Here is a 23,265-nt window from a genome sequence, read left to right as displayed (position 1 = left end):
TATGAGATAGAAATACTCTCCTTTCTAACCAATATTAGCAGTGTGACATGCACCTACCTGCTAGCAAGGTTTAAGTGAATTTAACAACAGAAAAAATTGAGATGAGATCTGATTTTCGTTGTTTTTTTTTTTTTTTTAATTATTGATCAAACTAGCCCTGAAAAGTTCATTTCAATTCCAAAGTTTGATAACTTAACTCTCTTTCTAGCCTTTGATGCTGGTGCAAGGATGGACAGGCAGAGAGAGGGCTAGGCTGTCTCTCTCCACCAATAAAAAATACTCAAAATTTATCACTGGTGATTACAGCTGCTGCTTGTCAGCATGCAAAGAAAAGAGCTGCAATTCATCATTGACACTGCCATGTGAATCCACAGAAAAATAATTAGCAGGTAAAATGCCTATTAAAAGCTCCCACCACCTTTCATTCGAGCACCTGCTGACAAGCTATTACACTGCATGGCTTTGCTTCATCAAGTTCTTGTTTTGTGATTGCGAGAAAAGACACCATTAGAGCCATTTCTGTTGAGGCATGGTGTCTCTGCAGAGACTCTTCCTTTGTGGTCCCTCATTGAGAAGGCAGATGTGTAGACTTGCCTCATTGCTAGTAATCTCTACAAGCGCACAGAGATTTCTTTATGCTTCTTTCAATGACTATAAATTTATCTTGGCTAATGACACTATAAGTTGCGTTAGTGCAGGCTAAATGCAGAGTAGGGAAAAACAAAAGAATTGTCATTTTTGCCTGCAATTATCTTTTATGTTGCTTAGAGATAAACACTGTATTTCTACAAGAAGCATAGTATATTATCACATAGTATGACTGAACTTGGCAGTTACTATTTGAACAATCTTTTTCCCAATATTAGAACACATGACACATTGTTTTTCTTTTTAGTATGGGCTAGAAATATTAGTGATAAACAAAATGGAGATTTTGTTAGCTTGGCTACTGTTGTAGGAGCCTTCTCATTGAAGGCTTTGTTAAACAGAGCTGCCTAAAAATATGTAGCTAGCTCCAAAAGTAATGCCTTTATGGAAACTACCAGAGTTACAAAGAGCACAATAACTCTATTTGATAGAGCAAACGTTCAGTTACAGAACACTGTTTTTTGACATAGTCACCACCATTAGCTATGTATTTTCACCAGAGATGAACAAGAGTCTGTATGCTGCGCTTTTAAAAATCTGCTCTAGCAGAGGTGATCCACTGTCGCCACTGCTGAAACGCAGCACCCTCTGCCTCACTGCACTCACAGCCACTGTTGGGTCTCCATCAATGTTCTGAAAGTGTCAGTGAATGTCAATGGGTACAATTTTTTCGCACATGGAGGAATTCATTTCCACCCCTTTGCTTCATCTGCACTTCCATGTCAGATGCGATTGTGTCAGACTGCCCCTCTGCTGACATCTGTCACACAGCAACAAAATGTAGCAGAATACTGTTGGGAAGATTCAGCCTCTACTACCATACCACCAGCATCTGCCTCTGACATTGTGGCCCAATGTAATAAAATAGGAGGCATTACTTTCAGAGCAGCCACTGTATATTCTGCTTGAAATTTATCTCTGTGTTTCTCGTCCGTGCCTATGTCTGTCTCATACAGCAGGTGGAGGCTATGCCAAAATCAACACCGTTCTCAATGAATGCCTAAATTGAATGTAGCTTAGATACAAACTTGTCCCCTCTGTTTTTTACATTAGAGAAAACATACACTATTGGTGAATGTATCTGGACACAGACTTTGTGGTCATTAACATTGGCCCTTCCTTTCCGTGTATCTGACAGTAAAAAAGGTGTCTGAAAAAGAAAAGAGAATACATCTGTACACGGTCATCACTTGAAATATCAATGAGAGACTACCAAGATTTTATAGGAGCTGCTTTTCTGAAGAAGCATGTATTCAGGTGTGCCCTGTAATTCAGTCACAGAATACTTTTTTGAGTGTCTTGCTCACTGTTTTAGTTGTACTGGTGATTTTCTTTCTGCTGGGACATGAGGCCTGTGCATTGTCAGCCTGGGCTCCTGCTGCAGTGGGCATGGCACATCATTGCCAGCTGCTACCCACTGCCCCCCTCTCTGAACAGGGCAAGGCACAGGCCAGGCAACAGAGGGGAGGATGGTGAAACAGAGGTGAAGTAATTCAGGGCTGTTGAGGGAGAGCCTTGGGATGGAGCCTGGGCCTTGGCATGGGCCTCCATCCGTGGGCCGTGTGCCCTGGTTTGGCTTGGGAACAGAAGGTGGCCTGGGTTGGCTTGGCATGTGGCAGCCCTGCCAGTGCCTTCCCCTGGATTACAGAAGGAATGGTGCCTTAGGGGTGCGGGATTAGGAAACTTCAAATACAGGCCCTGTTGTGAAAACCTCGGTAATACTGAGGCACCTGGAATGTGACGAGAATAAGAGGTGCTGTGTGAGAACTCAGGTTGCTGAGGCTGAATATGAACACAGCATTTGGATAACCACATTCAGCTTCCCACTGACAGACACCTTAATTAAGAAATTCAGCATTTCTGTATATCAGAAAGAAGGAAATCTCATGAGGAGACCTGTGACATGGCGGTAGTTTGCAGTCATTCCCCTCCGTGTTTGGGAATGTGAGCACCATCATAAATGCATGTTATCTTGTGGTAGATTTGATTGACTACTTGAAACCTCTTTTCTGAGTTTGCTCAAGGCAAGGTGATCTGTAAGAAACTTCCCATGACATACAAGACTTTTTTTTTTCTGATTAATTACCCCCCAAAACAGGCTAGATGCTCAAGAAGTAGGATAAAATAAGAACAAACCTGTTTTATTTGTTGCTGTTGATCCAGCTTATTCCTACTGAGTCCTAGATCTTCATCAAGGTCCCTCAACCACAGCAACCACAGAAAATTGCAGCAAAAACAAATTTGTTTTTATTTGATGTTTATCTCTTTAATTTGGGCAGATTTAATAAGTTATTAATTATGAGCTGATTAACTGCACAATAAAGTATCTTTTACTTTTCCATCCTAATCTATTGTTTTCATCTTGTAAATTTTTTATTTATAGCCTAATTCTATCTGTTGTATAATTGCTATAGAATATTTACACAATGGAAAAGTCATTGCACAAATGTACCTACTGTCTAATTGGAAACTGAGTGAGGTGGCAGAGGACAGCGCCTACACAGAAACTGTGCAGTTATAAACATTCCCACAAATCCATTTGTTGCTTAAAATATGATGTTCTCAGAAGTTGCAGTAGAGATTTTTAAAATGCATCCTTAGCACATGCTTGTTTTCGTCTTAAGCTGAGTCCCAAAATGGTAAAGATGACTGACATTGTAATGACTCCTTATTCTCAGAATCACAGAATTGTAGGGGCTGGAAGGGACCTCTAGAGAACATCAAGTCCAACCCCCCTGCAAAGCAGGCTCGCTACAGCAGGCTGCGTGGGTTGGCGTGCAGACAGGTCTTGAATGTCTCCACAGAAGGAGACTCCACAACCTCCCTGGGCAGCATGTACCAGTGCTCCGTCACCCTTACTGTGAAGAAGTTCCTTCGCATATTGGTGTGGAACTTCCTATGCTTCAGTTTGTGGCCATTTCCCCTTGTCCTGTCCCCACAGACCGCTGAAAAGAGGTTGGCCATGTTCCTTTGACTCCCACACTTAAGATATTTGTAAACATTGATAAGATCACCTCTCAGCCTTCTTTTCCCCAGGCTGAACAGACCCAGGTCGCTCAGCCTTTCCTCATAAGAGAGGTGGTCCAGGCCATTTATCATCTTTGTGGCCCTCTGCTGGACTCTTTCTAGGAGAGCCCTGTCTTTTTTGTACCAGGGAGCCCAGAACTGGATGCAGTGCTTCAGGTGAGGCCCGATCAGGGCTGAGTAGCGTGTTTAAGTGTGTTTGGTTTACAGGTGTCAAAAGGATGTGGTTGGGAGATGCAGCCAAGCCATATGCCAAAGTCTCTCCTTTCCACACTATTTCAGCATTGTCCTGGGATTAGAACTGTGGGAGGGCAAGGGGCTCTGTGTTTTCTGGGTCTTACGTCAGTGTAATCTTCCTGGAGTCCCTGTATAATTAAAGAATTAAAGAGTAGATAAGTTGATTTAGTAAACGGTCTGGATTAGGAGAATGACAACTGCTGTAAATAATCTTATTTTTTTTTTCCACTGTTGCCTGTAAAAAAAAAAAAAAAAAAAAAAAAAGTGATAATAAGCTTCAATAGTCTTAGACTGGAATTGGTAAACACATCTCTTCTCCTCATGGACAGATTAGCATGGTGACCAAACCAGGGAGTCTGGGATGAGAGACACGGGCTGTTGTTAGGAAGTGTGTTTTCTTGTGTGTAGCTGAGTCACTTTTGCATCCTGCTTTGTCTACCTTTGATAGTAGCAAGTAGCTCTTGCCTCAGATCGACTTGTGGCTATGCCGTATCATAACCCTGTGATGTGGTTTAGGCAAGGAGCGCTTTTAGCAGTCCCATCTCTCATGGCAATGATAAGCTCAAGCCTCTGCAGTTGCATACTTATTTAAGATAGTAAGAGAAGATCTCTTTTAAATAACGCTATTGCTCTTTGCATTTGTGAGGAAAACAAATCTATTTTAGAAATAACAAATTGCGGATGTTTCTGTAATATATTGTAATAGAGCATTAAATTAGGATATTCTCTAGTGCCATTTCAGTAGCATTCGTATATTTGAAGGATTTTTCAAGTAGAATTTGTTAATATTTCTGTGTAATTATTTCTGTATCTGCTGCATAGTGGAGGACGATAATTTCAGCTTAAGGGGCTGACTCTCTTAAATGGAAGCAAAGTTTACAGCTCTAAATGAGCAACACAGACTTTGAGCAAAGTAGCACTGTGTTCTTTGGTGTGTGATTATGCTGGTCTTTTGCTGCTAACAAGAATTAAAAAAGAAGATAATGAACATGCTTCCAACAAAAGCAATTTGGTATTACATTGTGTTCATACTGTTTACTTCTGCTAATTGCAAGCCCTCTTTTCTTACATGGTCTGAGGAATCAGTGAGACTGAAGGCACAACGGTCTGATCTGTAACTGTCAGATCTACGGAGAGAACCATTGGGTCTACTGCTTGGAAAATCAGTTCTCCAGACTAGAAAGAGATGGTTTTTTTCTTAGTGCACTTAAACCAGCTAAAAGATCACTCATAATTTTGTTCTTCTTTTGTTCTATTTATACGCACTTTAGAAACAGAACATGCCATACATTTAAAATCTAATGAGTGGGTGTATTTATACCTTAATTATTAGGAACAGTTAAGTTTTGAAGCAGATCAGTCTTGCTGTTCTCAGTACTTCATGTTCAGTAGCACAGCTAAGTTTGTTTTTCTTCTTTTTCTTTTTCAATTTCAGAACTATGGTTTGGAAACAGAAAATCTGAAAACTCTTTCACACAAACTGAATGCATCTGCCAAAAATCTGCAGAACTTCATCACTGGGAGGAGGAGGAGTGGTCACTACGATGGAAGGACCAGCCGCAAATTACCAAATGATTTTCTGACATCAGTAGTGGATCTCATTGGAGCTGCTAAAAGTCTCCTGGCTTGGTTGGACAGGTAAAATCTCCCAAATGTGTCACAGGTAACCAGTTCATGTACATGCAGAAAAACCAACCTCTTTACAAAATGTAATGTAGACTTTGACATTTAGCAAAATCCACTTACAAATTCTAGGGAGAGCTTTGTAGCATTTTTTTCTTGTTAGTTAACTTTCAGTACTTGATACTGATAGCATTACAATACTCCTAAATTCACTGCAATCCTACACTTTTCTGGGAATACAGTATAGCAGCATGATTGGGTAGCTTGCGTAGTTTGTTAACAATGTAGAAGAATACATTGACTTGCATAAGTCAGATTCTTTCCTCTGATAGAATCAAAGGGACAAAACTGTAGTTGTACGTTTCATGATGTAGGTGTTAATATATAGTTCTACTGTGCGTGTGTGTGTGTGGTCTTGCAGTTTAGGTTGTTCTTTTTAATTGTTATTTATTTTTGTTTGTTTTTGGTTTTATTTTTAACTGCAGTGAAATACCTCTGAGACTGTAGATGCAGCCAGAAAGGGCTTATATTCTTACTTTTATTGACTAGGAAATACGTAGGACCAGGCTTAGCTGCTCTCCTTTAATATACCTGCATTGATATTTTTCTAGTGATAGCATCATTAGCAGGTATTTAAGATGATTGTGTAAACTCCTGAAGTGGTTGAAATGAGTCTCTTTGTCTTTATGAGAATGCATCACAGTGCATTTTTATCATCAAAAATAAAATACTTATCCTGATTTGCAAGGTGTATCTTTAATGAGTATCTTACTTTTTTTTTTACCCAGGAACTGAAGTTTTTTTTGGAGTATGAGTTCTGTGTAGTTCTTAGAATCCAACAGAATTGTTTGGGTTTACTGCTCTGGGTTTTGCTGTATTTAATCTTCCTGATGAAAAATGGCTTCTGACCCATAAATGATTTCTGTATGAAAGGATAATGTGAGGCAGGAATCCCTTCCATTTCCTAACTGAAATGTAAAATCTTTTGTTCAATAGACTGCAGCTACCAGTGCTTTTTTTTTTTCCCCCTTTCTAGCCATCCCTTAGATTTCAAAACAGAAGATGTGTTCCTAAATTTCTACCTAGGTACATTACATTAGATATGCAGAGAAATGATTAAGCTTCACGGACAGAGTTAAGTACTAGAAGTTGAAAAACTGGGAATTTGTTTTTAGCTCTGCCTCTAGCTTATTGCTCTGACTTGGAAGAACTGTAGCCCTCTTTTTTTTTTCTTGCTGCAAATAATTTTTGATGGAGAACAGCATATCATTATAAGTTTTAGAACAGAAGGAACAGTGTGAAAGCATGTTCTGCATAGGCATATCAGTGTTTGGGATTTCATTCTGTTTAGAAGAAACCTTGATTGTTTTCTCGTCTAAATTGTGAATAATGGATAAAGACCGTTAGTTAAGAATTGGAAGTAATATTTTACATTCAGTAGTCTGAAATTAAAAATAGGTTTTCATGTATATTTAACATTAAAAAGCAAGTTGTTTTGGCAAACTTGTTCGCTTGTTTCTCGAAGGCTGATCAAATAATAGTAAAATACAAAACAAAAAATAGAATTGCCTGCATTGGAGTGCTAATGTGTCAGTGTATTACTGTAAACTGGTTTCTTGTAGTGTTGGTGAGGGATGATCTCTAAAATGTTAGGTTTTTTTTAAGTGTGTGTCAATCCTACTCTGAAGTGAAATGCAAAATGATTTTTGCATTTATCTGAAGCTGATCAAACCCAGGAGTTCCAAGAAATTAAAAATGAGGGCAGCCATGGTGAAAGTTTGCTTTTAGCAATGTTGTGTTTAGCGTCTAAATGAGGCTTCCTTGAAGCAATGTATTAATTTCATTCAGATTTCTGAGAAAGTGCTTTTGATGTTCTGCATAGGCTAAGCATGTAGTGCTGGCAAATGTTTTCTGTAACATTTTAAGTCCTTTCTGATTTATGAGAGCGTGAGGCTTTCTTGTTTAGGTTTGTTCTTCCTTATTTGTGAAAATCCCAAGCTGGAATGAGAGCAGGCCAATGAATGCATCTTTCTCGGGAAGATGGAACATCTGGAGTGCAACAGGATTCTGCTTATTATTCTGCAGTTTTTTTCTAAGCAGCAATTGGGGCCACTAGGGGGAGATAGTAAGATTTTAGATATTAAATATTTAAAGTCAGGAACATGGATTTAATTTTATTCTGCACAGCTGTTGCTATTAAATCTGAGCCAAATCTTAATTCTTTTGGTTGGTGCCTAACACTGGTTGCATCTATAGGGTATGAGAGGGGAGAGAAAATCATTTGGAAACATAACCTGGCTATTAGGGTTATCCACTCCATAGTAACGTCCATTCTATGTTGCCCCTGTGTTGACTTGCCTTACAGGTCACATAGGGAAAAGGCAGCCAGCAGCAGCTCCACCTTGCCAAGAAATGCAATGATGTGGTTTTATTTATGTGTAGGGAATCATGATGATTCCATATGAGTTGTGTTTTGCTTGCTGCTCTAGCAAGCCCTCCCTTTATGATATTTCCATAGGATGTTTGCTACCTATAATGACCTCATCAGGCCAGGTACAATTGTCAAACGGAGTGTAAAAGTTGTAATTTGCTGAGTTACTTTCACTGTGGCTCTTGTAGTGGCATTGTGCAGAGCTGATCCAAGGATGCTCTTTGTTCCAGGTCTCTGCTTGGAGCAGTCGTACTTCTAGATGTATGTCAGAGATGAAGGTTTTTACTGGAAATTAGGATAGCTTTTACTGCTGATGTTTTAAAGTCTTCAAGCTTAAATTCATTAAGGAACTGGAAATTTCAATAGAGAATTCTAGCTGTTTTAAAGAGGGACTGGTTGAATATTTTTAGGAGCATAAAATAGCTCCCCAGTAATTATGTCCTGCAAATAAATTGTCATCGCACAAATAGATTATGTCCTTAACCTTTTTAAAATGATTTCAGTTTCCCTTTACTCTCTCAACCCACAAAATCTTCAAAAAAATATTTTTGTCTTAATAATGTTTTATTTTATGCTCCTTCCCTACTCTTCAATTTTTTTTTGCATGCCATCTGGCTGCTTAGATTGGAACTCTCTTGAAAAACTGAGTCTTTTCTGAAAGCATGAGGTATTTCCACTTGACACATAACTTAGCTCTTAAGCTGACGGAAATACACACTCTACACTGTAGCAACAAACTATTTGTTTGATGTTCGCAATGACTTGGCGTCTAAATGTCTCCACTGTGAAGTGATACTTCTATAGGAATTAGATAATAATAAGAGAGGAGCTGTCCAGGCGTTCCAGACTTCCAGCTAGATAATAGTTATTATTTTCAGTCTTTGTTGCTATAGTTCTTGAATCTTGTATTCTTTGAAATAGTAATTGATGCCATCATTCTGAATCTTTCTTCTTCTCTGGTACACTGGATTCCTGGAAATTCTTCTGTCTTTTGTAGGGTTCATGCACTCCATCCTGAAGAGGTTGAAACCTCAGTGCTTTCTATGTGATATACTTCTTTTGCTGAGATTAGGTACAACAGTTTTGGTGAATGTGTTCCTTTGTGTCTTCTGAATGACAGTGAAAATGCACATAATATTACCTTCAAAGTTTAGGCAACTTTTCTGCAAATGCATTATTTGATATAAATGCAGGAGGAAGATGAACAGAGTTAAGCAACGTTCTGGTCAAAGAAGAAAAACTCTGCTTGATATTCCTGACCACACAGTATGTTACTGTTTGGAAGTGAAGCAGCAAATGCACAGGAGTACGTATCTCCATCTTATATTTCTTACTGTGGTGATCAAAAACATAAAATAGTCAAAGATCTAGGAAAAATGGAATGCTGACAAACAAACAAAAAAATACCCAAACACAAAACAAAAACAAAAAAAAAACAAAAACAAGAAAAAAAAACCATAGCTGAGAGAAAAATCAACTGAGTAGTTAAAGAAAATCATTACAAGGCATGAAGAAAAAACACAATCAAAATGCATTCAAGTTATCTAAAAATAAAAAATGAGGTGAAAGTTGTAGGTCCCTCAAGCCAAACATAAACTTAAGGTATGCCAGAGAAAATTTTTTTTCAATGTATGATTAAAGTAGAATTACTATTGTGAGTCCGTTACTGTGGATTCACAGCATGAACAAACCAATTTTATGGTTTAAAGCTATCTCTAACCTCATAAAAAGTGTATTTTTTTCTGTACAGAAGTATCTCCAGTGGTACCTGTGCACTTAACTGGAAATTAGATATATTTATTTCTGTTGATTCCAGGTAAGGTTTTATTCTTATGCGTTCACAGTCCTACAGAAAACCACATTTTAGAAGTGTTGCTTTGTGTGTGCATTGGTGTTCACTGCCTCTGTGAGAGTTCTGAATTATGTATCATTCATCTGTGGCTTTCTTGAACTGAAAGTACTGTAAACTTACTCTATGTTGATAATCAAGCTACTTTTTTCATATTTAACTTGCATCTTCAGTGGCACCAGTGAAAACTTCAAAGCTTGTGTCCAGAGGGAAGTATGAACTGAAAAGCAGTGATACAGTGATTCCAGAAAACTCTCCTGAGCTTTTCTGAGTTTGGAGTTTTTAGCACAGCTTATAAGTAACTCTATGATTAAGACAGAGCTCTTGTGCTGTTCTCACAACTCATTTATTTTCTATTATTTTGCTACTCCCTATTGGTTGTACTGCTGAAATTGAGATGAGTTTTGTTAGTGAAGGGCACTCAGATTTGTTAAATAGAAAAAGTGCAGAAGTTAGCAAACCACAGATAGACAGAAGGATGTATTTTCATCAGAAGCTGGGACGATGTTGTGTGTTGTTTGTTGACTCTCTACTTAGTCAGAGGCTGCTGCAAAATGAAGGCAGCCTTGGAAGCAAAAGCCCCTTTCACACATCCTTTAAGCACCATATTTCTCCCACTTCAAATCTTGCTGTACGTTGTTTGTTGTTGTTTTATTTTTTTAGACAACTGCATTTTACAGGTAGAACTCATTACTTTAGTCCAAACTGGTAAGAGCTGTAAAGCTCATCATGGAAGAGAAAGGATCCTGGAGGAGCCTGACCTGGAGTGACATTGGGTGGCAGATGCATAAGCTTTGTCTCGTGTCCTTGTTCTGCCAGCAAGGAGTTTGTTTGCATCCCTTTCTTCAGTTCCTGCCTTCTTCCATGTTGCTTTTGGTTTGGTGTGCTCTCTTCATTTACCTCCACCATATTTTTGTCATCTTTGCAAGCCAGACACTCTGGAAATTTGTATTTCTTGCTGGCTGCACTGAGAAAGAACTAGTTCCTAGTTATGTTTCTGGGCTTCCTGCTCCTGCCTGCTATGTAATACCTGAGTAGTGTCCTCTAAAGCAAGTACTCCTCATATCATACATCTTGTACATCAAGAAGAATATTTTAGGCTCTTAGCAAATATTAGCTATATCAGTATAACTTGTAATTGTGGATTTAGGCACTAGGATTGGGAAGTTCTTAGGGATTTAATTGCATCTTCAATGAAGATGTATCTTCATTAAAGATACATCTAAGACTACATGGTAATTTATTTTTCAATTAAAAAGTTAAGAAAATATAATCAACTTCCCATTAGATAACTACTACAAAATTTTGCATGTGGTATTGTGTTATAGATTTTGATAGTCATGAATTAGGATTTGTCAGGAACACTGGATTTCTTTTTTAGTGTACTTTTTGACTCAGCCATCTGTTTGGGCAGTGATTCGGTATGTCTTTCACAGCAGTGTTCCTGTATCCCTTGTTTTTCACCCCAGCATATATCCCCAGAAAATCTTAAACTGCTGCTATGGATTACGCTGAAGTCTTAAGTAGTAGGAGCAAAAAAATCTTGTGGAAATAGCTTTTGTGTTCCAGTCTTTCAGAGCTGAGGCTGGAGAAAAATTAGCAGGCTGACAAATGTGCACCAGTTTGATTAATTTGGCACTGCTATCTGTAGTGTGATACACAAACAAAATGCCACAAGATGATCAAAAAGCACTACTGCAAATAGAAATTGTTTGTCCTATAAAAGAGGCGGGTCAAATTGCTGAGAGAAGTAACAACATGTAAAATTTCAGAATAGAAGAACTTCCTGGCAAGTTTAGATCTGCTTTTCTGGCCAGTCACAGAATGATGAGGTGTAATCCTTCCCTTTGAACCCCAAGTGAGCAAGTTTTTTTTGTCATGGTCCTAAATGTGCTAATATTTAGCAAAGCACTTGTATGTACACTTCAATCTGCACGCTTCGGTGGATAACTCTGGACAGTAGATCAGCTGTCTGAGCCTGTTCCCCGATGCTTTGTTGTGCACAAAGTGTAGCCTGCAATGATGTAAATGCTTTTGTTTACATATGAACAATTCTAGGTGGTCACCTTCAGCATACTCTTGAAATATGGTTTGCATGAAAGTACGGTGGTAACAGAATGCATTTCCCACTCATAAATGGCTCTCTCTCTTTTCACCATGTTGACACAGTGCGTGCATTTTCTTATACCATAGGTGAAGTGTGTCCAGCTGGATTTCTTTGTCTCATTGTTCTCAGTGAATGAGCCTCATTTATGTTTATTGTGTGACTCTTCTGTAGTTGCAAGAGGAGCATTTATTGGGAGAATTATGCTTGAACATTTGCAAGCCTCTAACTTCTTTCCTACAAAAACTGTTACTAGTTTGAAGCCTCCTCTTTAGGGGACTTTATATGGTCTGGTTAGCTGTGCTTATTACTTGTCTTGACAGGGTAGATCTGATTTGCACAAGGATGGCACTGGGAAAACAAATGAAAACCCGAACAAAAAGGAACCAGATTTCAGCGATTCACCCCACAAATAACGCACTTTCTGTTAAGTGGCTTTCAGTCTTAAACATCTGAATGTGAATATATGAAGTCTAACAAGGTGCAAGTTCACAATGTGGGTTCACATAGTGGAAAAATTAAGAGGCTCCCTTGTCTCCAGCATGCATGGTCATAAAACATATGTGTATAAATATATGTGCTGTGGAATTATAAAGGTGTTTCATGGGGGTTGCAAAGGAAAGGGGATCACAGGGAGTTTTTGAGGGAAGAAGTAATGGATTTTTAAGAGGAACTGAGTAAAGGGTTCAGTGAATAGGGAAATGTTTGTGTAAAAGATTTTGGAAAGCCTGTGAGAGATGAGATAGTGGAGGGCAGAGGACCATGCCACACAAGGAAGTGGGGCAATGTATGGGCTGATACCAAGGTAGTTTTTAATTCTTATCTAACTTAAAGAACGCCAAATTGGGCAAAACACTTGTTGAATATTGCCGTTTCTTCACTGAAACCGTAGGAAGTTCCTGAGAATTGAAGGTCCAAAGGATGCAAAGGACTTTTGAAAGAAAATAATAAAAACTAGAGTTGATTGAAATGGTTCAGACAACTTAAGAAATATATATATTTTAAAGTAGAGATAAGTGGTCTAATTAAACAAGGAATTCCTCTAACTTGGTACAGTTTTGATGACTTCAGAAGGAAGGTGTTGCAGTAGCCAACTGAAAAGGTGTATGTAGGATTTATCTGCATTAATACTTGATCTGTTCTGTCAATAACTGTACTGTATTAAAATAATGCATTTTAAAATCAGATATGTTATTAATGAAGAGGAGTTTTTGGTGTTTAACAGAGTGTCTGTTATGAAGTCAGTGATTCCGTAATTACTTTTCTATTGATGTTTATGTTGAAACTGCTTTGTTATATCAAGTCTTGCTGGATTTTCATGGTTGAAATTGAGGCTCAGGATGTAATACCAAAATTCATTTCCTTTGTCAGTAAATACTTAGAGTGTCTTTTGTCTTTGCCACTTTCCCAGTTGCCTATTGCAGTAGTCCTTGTATGTGCAGATTACCTCCAGTGAAGTGGTCTGAACTGGGGAGGGGATGGAGAGGGAATTTCAGTTTTAGTAGTCTAATTTGTAGCAATATCCCATAGAAGCATTGGCAGAGACTGCCATGTGGGACTGTTAGTTTATTAGCTACAGAGAACTACAGAGGAGGTAGCTTGAGGACTGCTTATCTCTTCTGCAGGAAACAAGGACCAGTCATCTTATCCTTCTAAGTAATTAAGCACTTCTCAAAATATTTTAGTAAGGAATATGTTTTTTAGGTCGCTTCTCCCTTCTGCTGCCACCCATGTGTCTCTGCTTTGCATGCTGTTTTCAGTAAATCTTCACTGTGTAAACCTCAGTGTAACAGAAATGAGTAATGTCTCAGTCTCTTTGCCTCTTCTTTAATGTCAGCAAAGTTTATTTGGGGCATTTCTAACGTTCTTCACTAAGAGCAATGATGGTAAAAATGTCATTATTTTCCTCATGAACCGTGAAACCAACTAAATTGCAAAAGTATGAGAGAAAATCATGCAGTATTAGAAGCCAAAGCCTACCATGCGATTTTGTTTAGAGCAATGCTGGAGGCTTTGAAATGTCAAATAGATTCCAGTTGTGTAATTTGAGGATCAAATTGTATTAACATCCATACTTAAAGTAAAAGAATGCCATTTGCTGGCTTGATTTCATTCATTTTAAGTGAAAATGAGTTCATAAGTTAACGTGACCCTTTTAAATAAAGGTTTCAGGTAGATTTCAAACCTGACAGTCACAATTTTAAAAGGAGAAACAAATTGTTTTTGTACATTTTGGCTAATGTACTTTTTTTAAAACACAATTATTATTCATAACCAAGAAATACAGTTCACTTTTATCCTTTAATATGCTCATGTGTCACCTGAACTTCAGTAATACTCTGTAACTGTGTGTAAGTTTGTTCTGTAGTTTGTAGGTACTGTACAGCATAAAACTTGGATTTTCAATTTTGATTATAACTGTGTCAAATAGCTTTTTTCGGGCACTTTAGGAACTTATGCTGTATACCAAGACTTTACTGTCTACTTGGTTCTATGTTTCTTAAACTCTGCCTGGCTTCCTATTTCTATAATTTTATTCTAAAATTCCCTAGAAAATATGGGCAGAAAAAATATATTTTTGTTGTTTGGTGTATTACATCAAATTAAAGCTGCTAGTCTTGAGTATGTACCTCATAGTTCATGTCATTTTTTGAACCATCATGGCTGGATTGGAAATCCTGGAGAAGAAAGAGGGCATTAGAACAAATTAAAGTTCACATGGGCTTATTCACAGAATCTGCCTATTTCAGTCATTCTGCACACAGAAAAAAATGTTAGAAAACAGCTAAGAATCAATAGAACTGTAATCATTTGGATATGCTTATAGCAGAGTTCTTTGTACTGGCAACTTGTCTTTAGGTTTAGATTGGGAAGTTAAGATACTACCAGCTCTGCAAAGCTCTTTAATGCAAAGCTCTGAGATTTTATGACAGTTGGGAAAGTACAAGTGATCCAGCTTATTTAAAAGCCACTGCTCTTAAAATAGCGATCTAGACACACTGCATAATCTGTTGTTAGTTTATTCAGACATTATAGTCCATGCAGTACTTTGCCACCTTTTTTTGTTTTAAATGTTTGAAGCAGGTGTATTATGGATAAATGCCATCTTTGTGATGGTAATAATCTCCATAAGAGCCTCATTTGCAACACTGATGGAGTAAAAGTGTTTACTTGCAGAAAATTCCAGTCCTGCCTAGTGTTTGGCTGCCTCTTGAGTACACAGAATAGATCAAGCTGAGTTTATAGTTAAAGACAGATTTGTAACACAGAAATCGGAGGTCTTCCAGCCTCACTAACCAAATATGTTTTAGCAGTGCCTCCAGAAAATAAGCAAGCTTCTAGGTAGACAAGCATTTAAAGCATTCTGACATGAAGTTTAAGGTGTAGGATGCATGTAGGTGACTCCTTTAAGTGCTGGATTACAGTTTTCATTTCACTAATCACTTCTGACTGTGGCACAGTGTGGGGAGATGTTAGGTTGTGCCTCCGGTTTAGCCTTCGTAGCCATTTTTGAGTGTTGATGGCATTCTCATTTGGATAAAGTTTTTACTTCTTCTGAGTTCCTCCAGTAATTATATTAGACATTAGACATGATCCTGGGAATCTCAGTGAATCAACAAAATGCTTTTCGATTCATATCTGTGCACTGTTCGTATCAAGAGGTGAAAATGGTACCTTAGTAATTCCTTAGTGTTCCCAAACAACTGCAGAAGGCAATGTGGGATGTTTTTTCTGGGGGAGTAAAAGTACTTCAGGAATGCACTGTAAGACTATGAAAAATCATGCTTGTATAAATGGAGCTTCTTAAGGAAGAAATTAAAAACTGCAAAACCAAGGAGAGTTGAACATTTTCCGTGGATATGTATCCTGTATTTTACACTTTTAATAATAATAGATTTTAGTATCCTCCACACTTTTAATATCACTAGAAAAGGAACACATTAAAAAAAGTTCTATGTGCACTAAGTTCATTTTGAACCACTGAAGCAAGTGATATATGCCAGTGTCATTTAGCTTTTTTTTTTTTCTTCTTTCTTTTTAGATCACCTTTTGCTGCTGTGACAGATTACTCAGTAACAAGAAATAATGTAATACAGCTCTGTCTGGAACTAACAACAATTGTACAACAGGTATGAGACCGTCTACTTAGAAATTTAATCTTTTGTAACAGTAAATGGCCATTACCTTATGCATACTGTCTTGTGTTACTCTTTGTCTATATTATTGTCTAACCATAAGAAGGAAATACTAGTGCTTTGTAAGTGCTTTATAAAAATTCTGCTTCCTGGTTTTAAAAAAGTAGTTTGGGCTGTGCTGTTGTATGGGAACTGCTGAGTCATGGCCTGAACCACTGATTGAGCACCTGGAAAAAAGACCCAGTCAGCCCGGGGTGCACAGGTGAAGGCAATTCACCTGTGTGACTGGAAGGGGTGGAGCCTGGCTCCACAGTTCTTAGGCCTCATTTAAGGGCTGACTGCCACTGAGGAAGGGTCTCTTTTTAGAAATCCTTCCTTGGTGGAAGCTTTTTCCTGTGAACCTTGAATCTTCTGATATGGGTGAGTGATCTACTTCCCTTCCTTTGTAGCACCTTGCTATCGTGCTGGTCCTTCCACCTCTTTTTGTAACACCTTTTCCATTGCGTTAGTCTTTCCCATCGCTACAGCTGTGTGTGTCCTTCTGCATATCTCAGTACTAAAATTCATCTTGGGTTCTCTAGTTGAATAGCATCACTATAAATTTGTAAAGCCTAATTAATAATTTGTATACTTATAATCTTATATTTTGTCTTTACATTTTAGTTAACTATCTGGTTGACAAGGTATGCATGTATTGGTGGAGCTTTGTTATGTGCTGCTTCATGCAGCTCATATCATCTAGACACCTGTAAAGATAATGTGTCCTTGTTAGGCTAGAATACTTTATATGCATTTCTGTGCATACTTTGTTTAAGAAATACAGAATCTGACACTGAGAAGCACCTGCTTAATGGGCTTCATTTTGGAGTACATTCTAGAGAACCTACCACATCCTTTTGTTTCTTTTCTCTAATGTGGTTTAAAACTGTCCCTATCTTTATCTCCTGGGAAGTGAAGAGTCTCCTTTGCTGCAAGTTCATTCTGATGTTGATGTCAGATGCTGTAGAAATGGCCTAGGAAATTAAATTGTTCTATTCAGTCAAGCGTTGTCCTGTACTCTGATGCAAGTATTTCTCTGGTTACAACTCATCTGTTTACTGTTGATAACTGTGATGGGACATGGTACCATATTATACCATCATTTGACCAGTTTTTTGGTGTTCTATTTCATAGAATCAGGAAGCTTGGAGAAGACCACTAAGATTATCTATTTCAATAATTTACAGCAAAAAACACATGTTTATTGGACCCAAATTATTCTCCTTCAGCTGAGATTGTGCAACAGCCTGTTGGCTTTGTATTCCTTTTCTCTGGAAAACTGTCAGGATAAATTCTTCTCTGTTGGCTGCTGCAGGGGCAAGTCACATCCATCTGTTGTGATCTGCTGGCCCTCCCTCTGTGTGCATGCCCACTTGGCTTTGGGCTGCAGTTCAGTGCTGGGACAGGCAGTGCTTGAGGGGAAGAAGAGATGCATGTGGTGCATCAGTGCCCATTATGCAGAGGGATGAGACTTCATGGAGAGCTGACTTTCCTGGTGGTTCAGCAAGAGCACGAGGAAAGGGCCAGTGCCAATATGGAAAATTTTGCAGGATTGAGTGCACCTAAGAAACTAGAGATTAGAGAAGTGGGAGAAAGTGGGCTGGCTAGGAGAAGGAGTGCTGGGGGGAGTTTTTTTTTCCCTAATTTTGAAGAGTATCAGTCTATCTTCACTCAGTTGGTCTATGCTAAATTTCTCCTATGTCCCCTTGGTGTGAGTTTGTTAGATGACACTACTCTTCCTTTTATAAAGCAATGCATTTTTCTCTGATGCTTTCATAAATACATACAATACCAAAGATTAGTTGGGTTTGCCTCCTCTCTGATTTAGAGAAGAGCAGTGTTGCTAGTCCTCTGTGTTCAAATTTGGAAAACAAATTTTTTTTTCTTTAATATTCTTTTTCTTCAATATTTTTTTCCTTCAAATATGATTGATGTTTCTTTTGGTGTGGAAATGAAGCATGGGCTGCTCAGTCCCCACAGATCCCGCTAGCAAGGGTGCATTTTTCCTGCCTGAGCAAGAGCAAAAGGGTGTCTTGCCAATCTTGTGCTTTGGCCGTTCTGCAATCAATGCCAGGCTTCTTGTCTTCACTCTGCCTCAAACTGCAAGAGAGGTGCCAGCCACAGAGGCTGTGGAAGAAGACCCTAGGCCTTTGTTTTTGTGGCTGGCTATTCATGAAATCATATCATAGAATGGCTTGGGTTGGAAGAGACTTAAAGGATCATCAAGTTCCAACCCCTCTACTACATGTGGAGTTGCCAGCTTCTAGGTCAGGTACTAGATCGTGTTGCCCAGGGTCCCATCCAACCTGGCCTCAAACACCTCCAGAGATGGAACATCTGCAGCCTCTGGGCAACCTGTTCCAGCACCTCGCCTCCCTCTCAGTGAAGAACTTCCCCTGACATCTAAGCTAAATCTTTCCTTGTTTAGTTTAAAACCGTTTCTCCTTGTCCTATTACTATATCTACCCATGTGAAAAGTTGATTTCCCTCATGTTTATCTCCCTTTAAGTATTGGAGGGCTGTAATGAGGTTTCCCTGCACCTTTCTCCAGACTGAACAAGCCCAGCTCCTTCAATCTGTCTACAATCTCTGGACTCTCTCTAAAAGCTTGATTCCCTTCTTGAGGAAGGAAAGACTTGAATGCAATACTCCAGATGGGGCCTCAGAAAGGTAGAGTACAGAGGAACAATCACCTGCCTCGTCCTGCTGGCCACCATTCTTCTGATGTGGCACAGAATACTGTTGGCCTTCTGGGCTACAAGTACACGCTGTTGGTTCATATTAAGTTTTTCACCTACTGAGACCCCTAAGCCCTTCTCAGCAGGAGTACTCTCAAGGAGTGATTCTCCCAGTCTGTGTACGTATCTGGGATTACCCTGAATCAAGTGCAAGACTTTGTATTTTGCTGTGTTGAACCTCATTGGGTTCACAGGGGCCCACCTTTGCAGTTTATCAAGGTCCCTCTGGATGGCTTCCCTTCCTTCTGATGTATCAACTGCACCGCTCAGCTTGGTGTCATTGGCAAACTTGCTGAGGGTGCACTTGAGCCCATCATTGATGAAGATGTTGAAGAGCACCAGTCCCGAGACAGACCCCCAGGGGACACTTCTCGTCCCTGGCCTCCATCTGGATATAGAGCTGTTGACCACAACCCTCTGGCTGAGATCTTCCAGCCAATTCTTTATCCACCAAATAGTCCACACTTCATATCTGTATCTCTCCAATTTAGAGATAACGATGTGTTGGAGGACCATGCCAAAGGCCTTGCAGAAGTCTAGATTTTACATCAGTTGCTTTTGCTTTGCTTTGTCCACCACTGTCACTCCATCACAGAAGGCCACCAGACTGATCAGGCATGACCTTCCCTTGGTGAAGCCATACTGCCTGTCTCAGATCACCTGCTCATCCCTTGTGTGCCTTAACATGTCTTCCAGGAGTATGTGTTCCATGACCTTCCTAGGCAGCAGTAGAGCTTACCAGCCTGTAGTTCCCCAGGTCCCCTTTCCTCACTTACGTATAAATGGAAGTGATATTTCCCTTTTTCCAATCACCAGGGAATTTGACTGACAGCCACGACTTTTAAAATATGATGGAGAGCAGCTTAGCAACCTTAGCCTGTTCCTTTAGGACCGTGGGATGCATGTACACATTCAGTCTCGTGAGGCTGTCTTGCACTTGCTCTGCCCTTACAGTGTGGGGGGAGTTTGCTCCCCCAGTTTCCACCAAGAAGTTCAGGGATGTGAGAAATACAAGAATCCTGGCTGCCAGTGAAAACTGTGGTAAAGAACTCATTGAGTATCTTAGCCTTCTCCATATCTGTTGTAGCCAGTTCTCTTTTCTCATTTATCAAAGGAGGTATGATCTCTTTGTCCTGTCCCTTCTGACCTGTGTACCTATAGAATCCCTTCGTGTTTTTAACATCCCTTTGCCAAGTTCAGTTCCATTTGTGCTTTGGCTTTCCTTATCCCATCTCTGCATGTCCAAACAGCATTCTTGTTTTCTTTGCAGGTAACCTGTCCTTGTTTCCACTGTCTGTACATGCCCTTCTTTTTCCTCTGTTTGACCAGCAGGTCCTTGCCAGGCCATCCCAGTTTCTTACCTCCTCTGTCTGCTTTCTTGTTTTGAGGGATGGAGAGCTCTTGTGCAGTGTTTCTTAATCTGTTGTCCCATGGTGGGTTGTGCCCTTACTGAGCTGTGAAAAAAGGGTCAGTACTCCAGGACAGGAGGCATACAGAACATCCATTCCCCTTGGCCAAACTGCTTGTTTTCCACAGAAATAATTGTGACTCACTGTTCAGCTTTTTAAGCGGGAGTAAGAGCCACCTGATCTGTTTTCATTCATTATATATAATATAATTATATTTCTCATTAATAGTATCCACTATTAATGAGAAAGTTATCCACTATTAATGAGAAAGTGGTTAAAGTATGAACCTCTGCAGTATTTCCCAGTATTTCAGTGTGAAATGAAATGACCAAATATTAAATAGTAACATCTTTGGAGAAATCTTATCTTTGCCAAAACTGACATGCTTTCCCAATCAGGAAACAGTCCGGTAGATGGATCCATACTTTGAAGTCAAAAGGAGCATTTATGTGCCTGAATTTAAGCATGCTCTGAAACTGAATTGAGCTATAGTCAAAAGAATGATAATGAAAAATTTCCTTACTAGCCCCAAACTCGTGTGAATTCATCTCTACTTGAAATGAATGTGTTCCAGCATAGCATTTCAAATTGTCTTTGAGTTTTATTTTTGTATGATCACTGAACACATTGAAAATCCTCATTATGCTTCCTTAAGGCTGAATGCCTAAAATAAAATGTTTCGAGTTGACCTTAACAGGTGTTTTTTGTCTTAGAACTCAATTTCTTTTGTACATGAAGTGTCTCATAGTATATCATTAATTTATAGTAATTTGTAATTTAATTTTTCTTCAATTTATGAAAAACCTTGAAAAGACAGTGTTACAATTGTTTTTAACACTAGCTAAGAATAGATTTTTATAAAGCGTAGGTGTGTATTAAGAAGAAATAGTCTGCACATTTTCTTATACGTTTGAATTTTTTTTTTAAGATTTGTACAACTTAAAGCTCTGGTATTCACTACAATAACTAAGCACTTGTATGATTCAAAGCTGATTTTTGTGTTGTTGAAAAGTCAAAGGGGGGTTGGGAGGAAGCTGAAACTAATCTGGCTTGTTTATATTATTTTGCATGTTTTAAGGCTAATTGCAATGCCAGTGTTTCTTCATTGGATTAAGGCATTTCTTGTCCCCTCTCCCCTCCAGTATAAGTACTCAATGGATAATAATAAAAAAAAAAATAGCAGAAATACTGTTCTAAGTATGAAGTCTAGGAAAGCCTATTGTGAGTCTGTGCTTTAACCTTTAAATAACTAGAAAAGTTGGATTTATAATACCTACTTAGAAATCAACTCTGGAATAAAATGCAGAATGGCACATACTTGGGTTTAACCATTTCATTTTCTGTGTGTGTTGCACATTGCCCACCACCCAACAAACAGGGCAGTGTGTCATGGATCTCTGCCTTTGGAAATAGGACCCTCAGCGCACTGTGAATTATTATTGTAACCTGCCTTGCTTTCATGCTTATGCTATGTTTCTATGTGTCTGTTTTATTTTGGTTTAGGAATATTTTTCTCTTCCCCTTAGGACTGTAAGATATTGTTTGACAGGTACTTCCTGTGGGTTTCACTCTTAATGCCATCCTCCTTGCTGATGGCTTATCTAATTTAGGCTCACATTCTTTTTTGACTTTTCAACTCTTTCCTTGCAGTAGAACATGGGGGGGGGGTTGAGGGAAGGTTGTAAATAATAAAAACAAATTGTGAGGCTATCATGGTGTTCGCTACTATTCCCTTGCACTCTGTCTTTCTTCCCTGCACCTGTCTGTTTGTTCAGAGGGTCCCTGTTGGAATCCAAGGGTGGGCCTTTTCTAAACTCTGTTTATACTGCAACAAGTTAAAAGGATTTGTTCTCTCTTGATGGTTCATTCACGAATTTACGTTTGTGTCATCAGAATCATGCTAGTCAGAAATACATGTAAGGACAGACATGAGTGACTACTTGTCCTTCTGACATCCATTCTGACATGCTATTGACATTGTTGGTCAGGGTGTGCACCCTAAGAAGGTGCTGGAACTTGTTCCTTTTAAGTCTACTTGTTTTGTTTTAGGAAGGTAGCAGCAGCTACAAAGCTAACTGTAAGAAGCTGTTATATTGCTGCTTTGAGCATTCTGTAGGTAGCTTTTGTTGTCATTTTCAAAGCTGTTCTTCCTCAGGAATCTATTAGAATTTCACCAAAAAAAAAGCTTTCTTCTTTGGGATAAAAATCCTGGAAATCTTGGGAATATCTGAGAAGTCTACCTTTACGTTGTCTTGTAAGTGATTGGAATTTTAAAGAAAACATTACTGTCAAACACCATGTTTCCTGTTATTGTTGGTACAAATCATCAGTAGTACTCTTGTCACAAGTTTTTCACTTTCCTTAATCAACTTGCACTATGATTTGCATGTTTATTTAGTTTTAAGGCCACTAGTGTTTTGTCTCTCGACTTTAATGTCTTGTGGAATTTACTTACCAAGATGCTCCAGCTCAAGCATAGCTGTAGGCATGTAGACACTCCTTTTCAAAACCTTCTCTGAAATTACTTCTCTACCTAAATACCTTTCTGAAGAGGGACTACATGGTGGAAGCAATTCTGTGCCAGAAGGGTAAAGATGGAGAGTAGTCACATCACAAAATAACAGGATGACTGTGGTTGGCAGAAACTTCTGGGTCCATCTGGTCCAACCCCATGTTCAAGCAGAGCAGGGTGCCCAGGACCATGTCCAGGCAGCTTTTGAAGATCTCCATTGAGGAGGCTCTGCAGCCTCTAGGCAGCCTGTGCTCATGCTCCATCACCACACACAAGTGCTTTGTGATGTTCAGGACCTCCTGTATTCTAGTTTATGCTCACTGACACTTTTCCTGTCCCTGGGTGACAATGAAAAGAGCCTGGCTCTATCATCTTTGCATCTTCCCTTCAAGTAATTACAGATATTGACGAGTTCCCCCTGAGCCGCCTCTTCTCTAGGCTGAACAGTCTCAGCTCTTCACAGGAGAGGCACTCCAGTCACTTCATTGCCTTTGTGGTCCTACATTGGACTATCT

General features: G+C 39.1%; 1 protein-coding gene across 9 annotated transcripts in view; it reads left to right on the top strand.

Moving 5' to 3' along the window:
- The window catches only part of CNKSR2 (connector enhancer of kinase suppressor of Ras 2), a 232,243-nt gene that overhangs the window by 40,152 nt on the left and 168,826 nt on the right, over positions 1 to 23,265 (top strand). For all 9 annotated transcript variants that reach the window (XR_002442319.1, XR_002442320.1, XR_002442318.1 and 6 more), the window contains exons 3-4: positions 5,345 to 5,547; positions 15,959 to 16,046. Coding sequence is in view for 6 of the 9 variants with exons in the window: in XM_021408951.1 (XP_021264626.1) it covers positions 5,345 to 5,547; positions 15,959 to 16,046 (291 nt within the window). In the remaining 3 variants the exon portion in view is untranslated. The remainder of the gene's footprint in view (positions 1 to 5,344; positions 5,548 to 15,958; positions 16,047 to 23,265) is intronic.

The sequence above is a fragment of the Numida meleagris genome, chromosome 1, assembly GCF_002078875.1.
Source record: "Numida meleagris isolate 19003 breed g44 Domestic line chromosome 1, NumMel1.0, whole genome shotgun sequence".
Taxonomy (NCBI): Eukaryota; Metazoa; Chordata; class Aves; order Galliformes; family Numididae; genus Numida; species Numida meleagris.
Note: the sequence above shows the minus strand (reverse complement) of the source record. Positions and strands in the feature narration are given on the sequence as shown.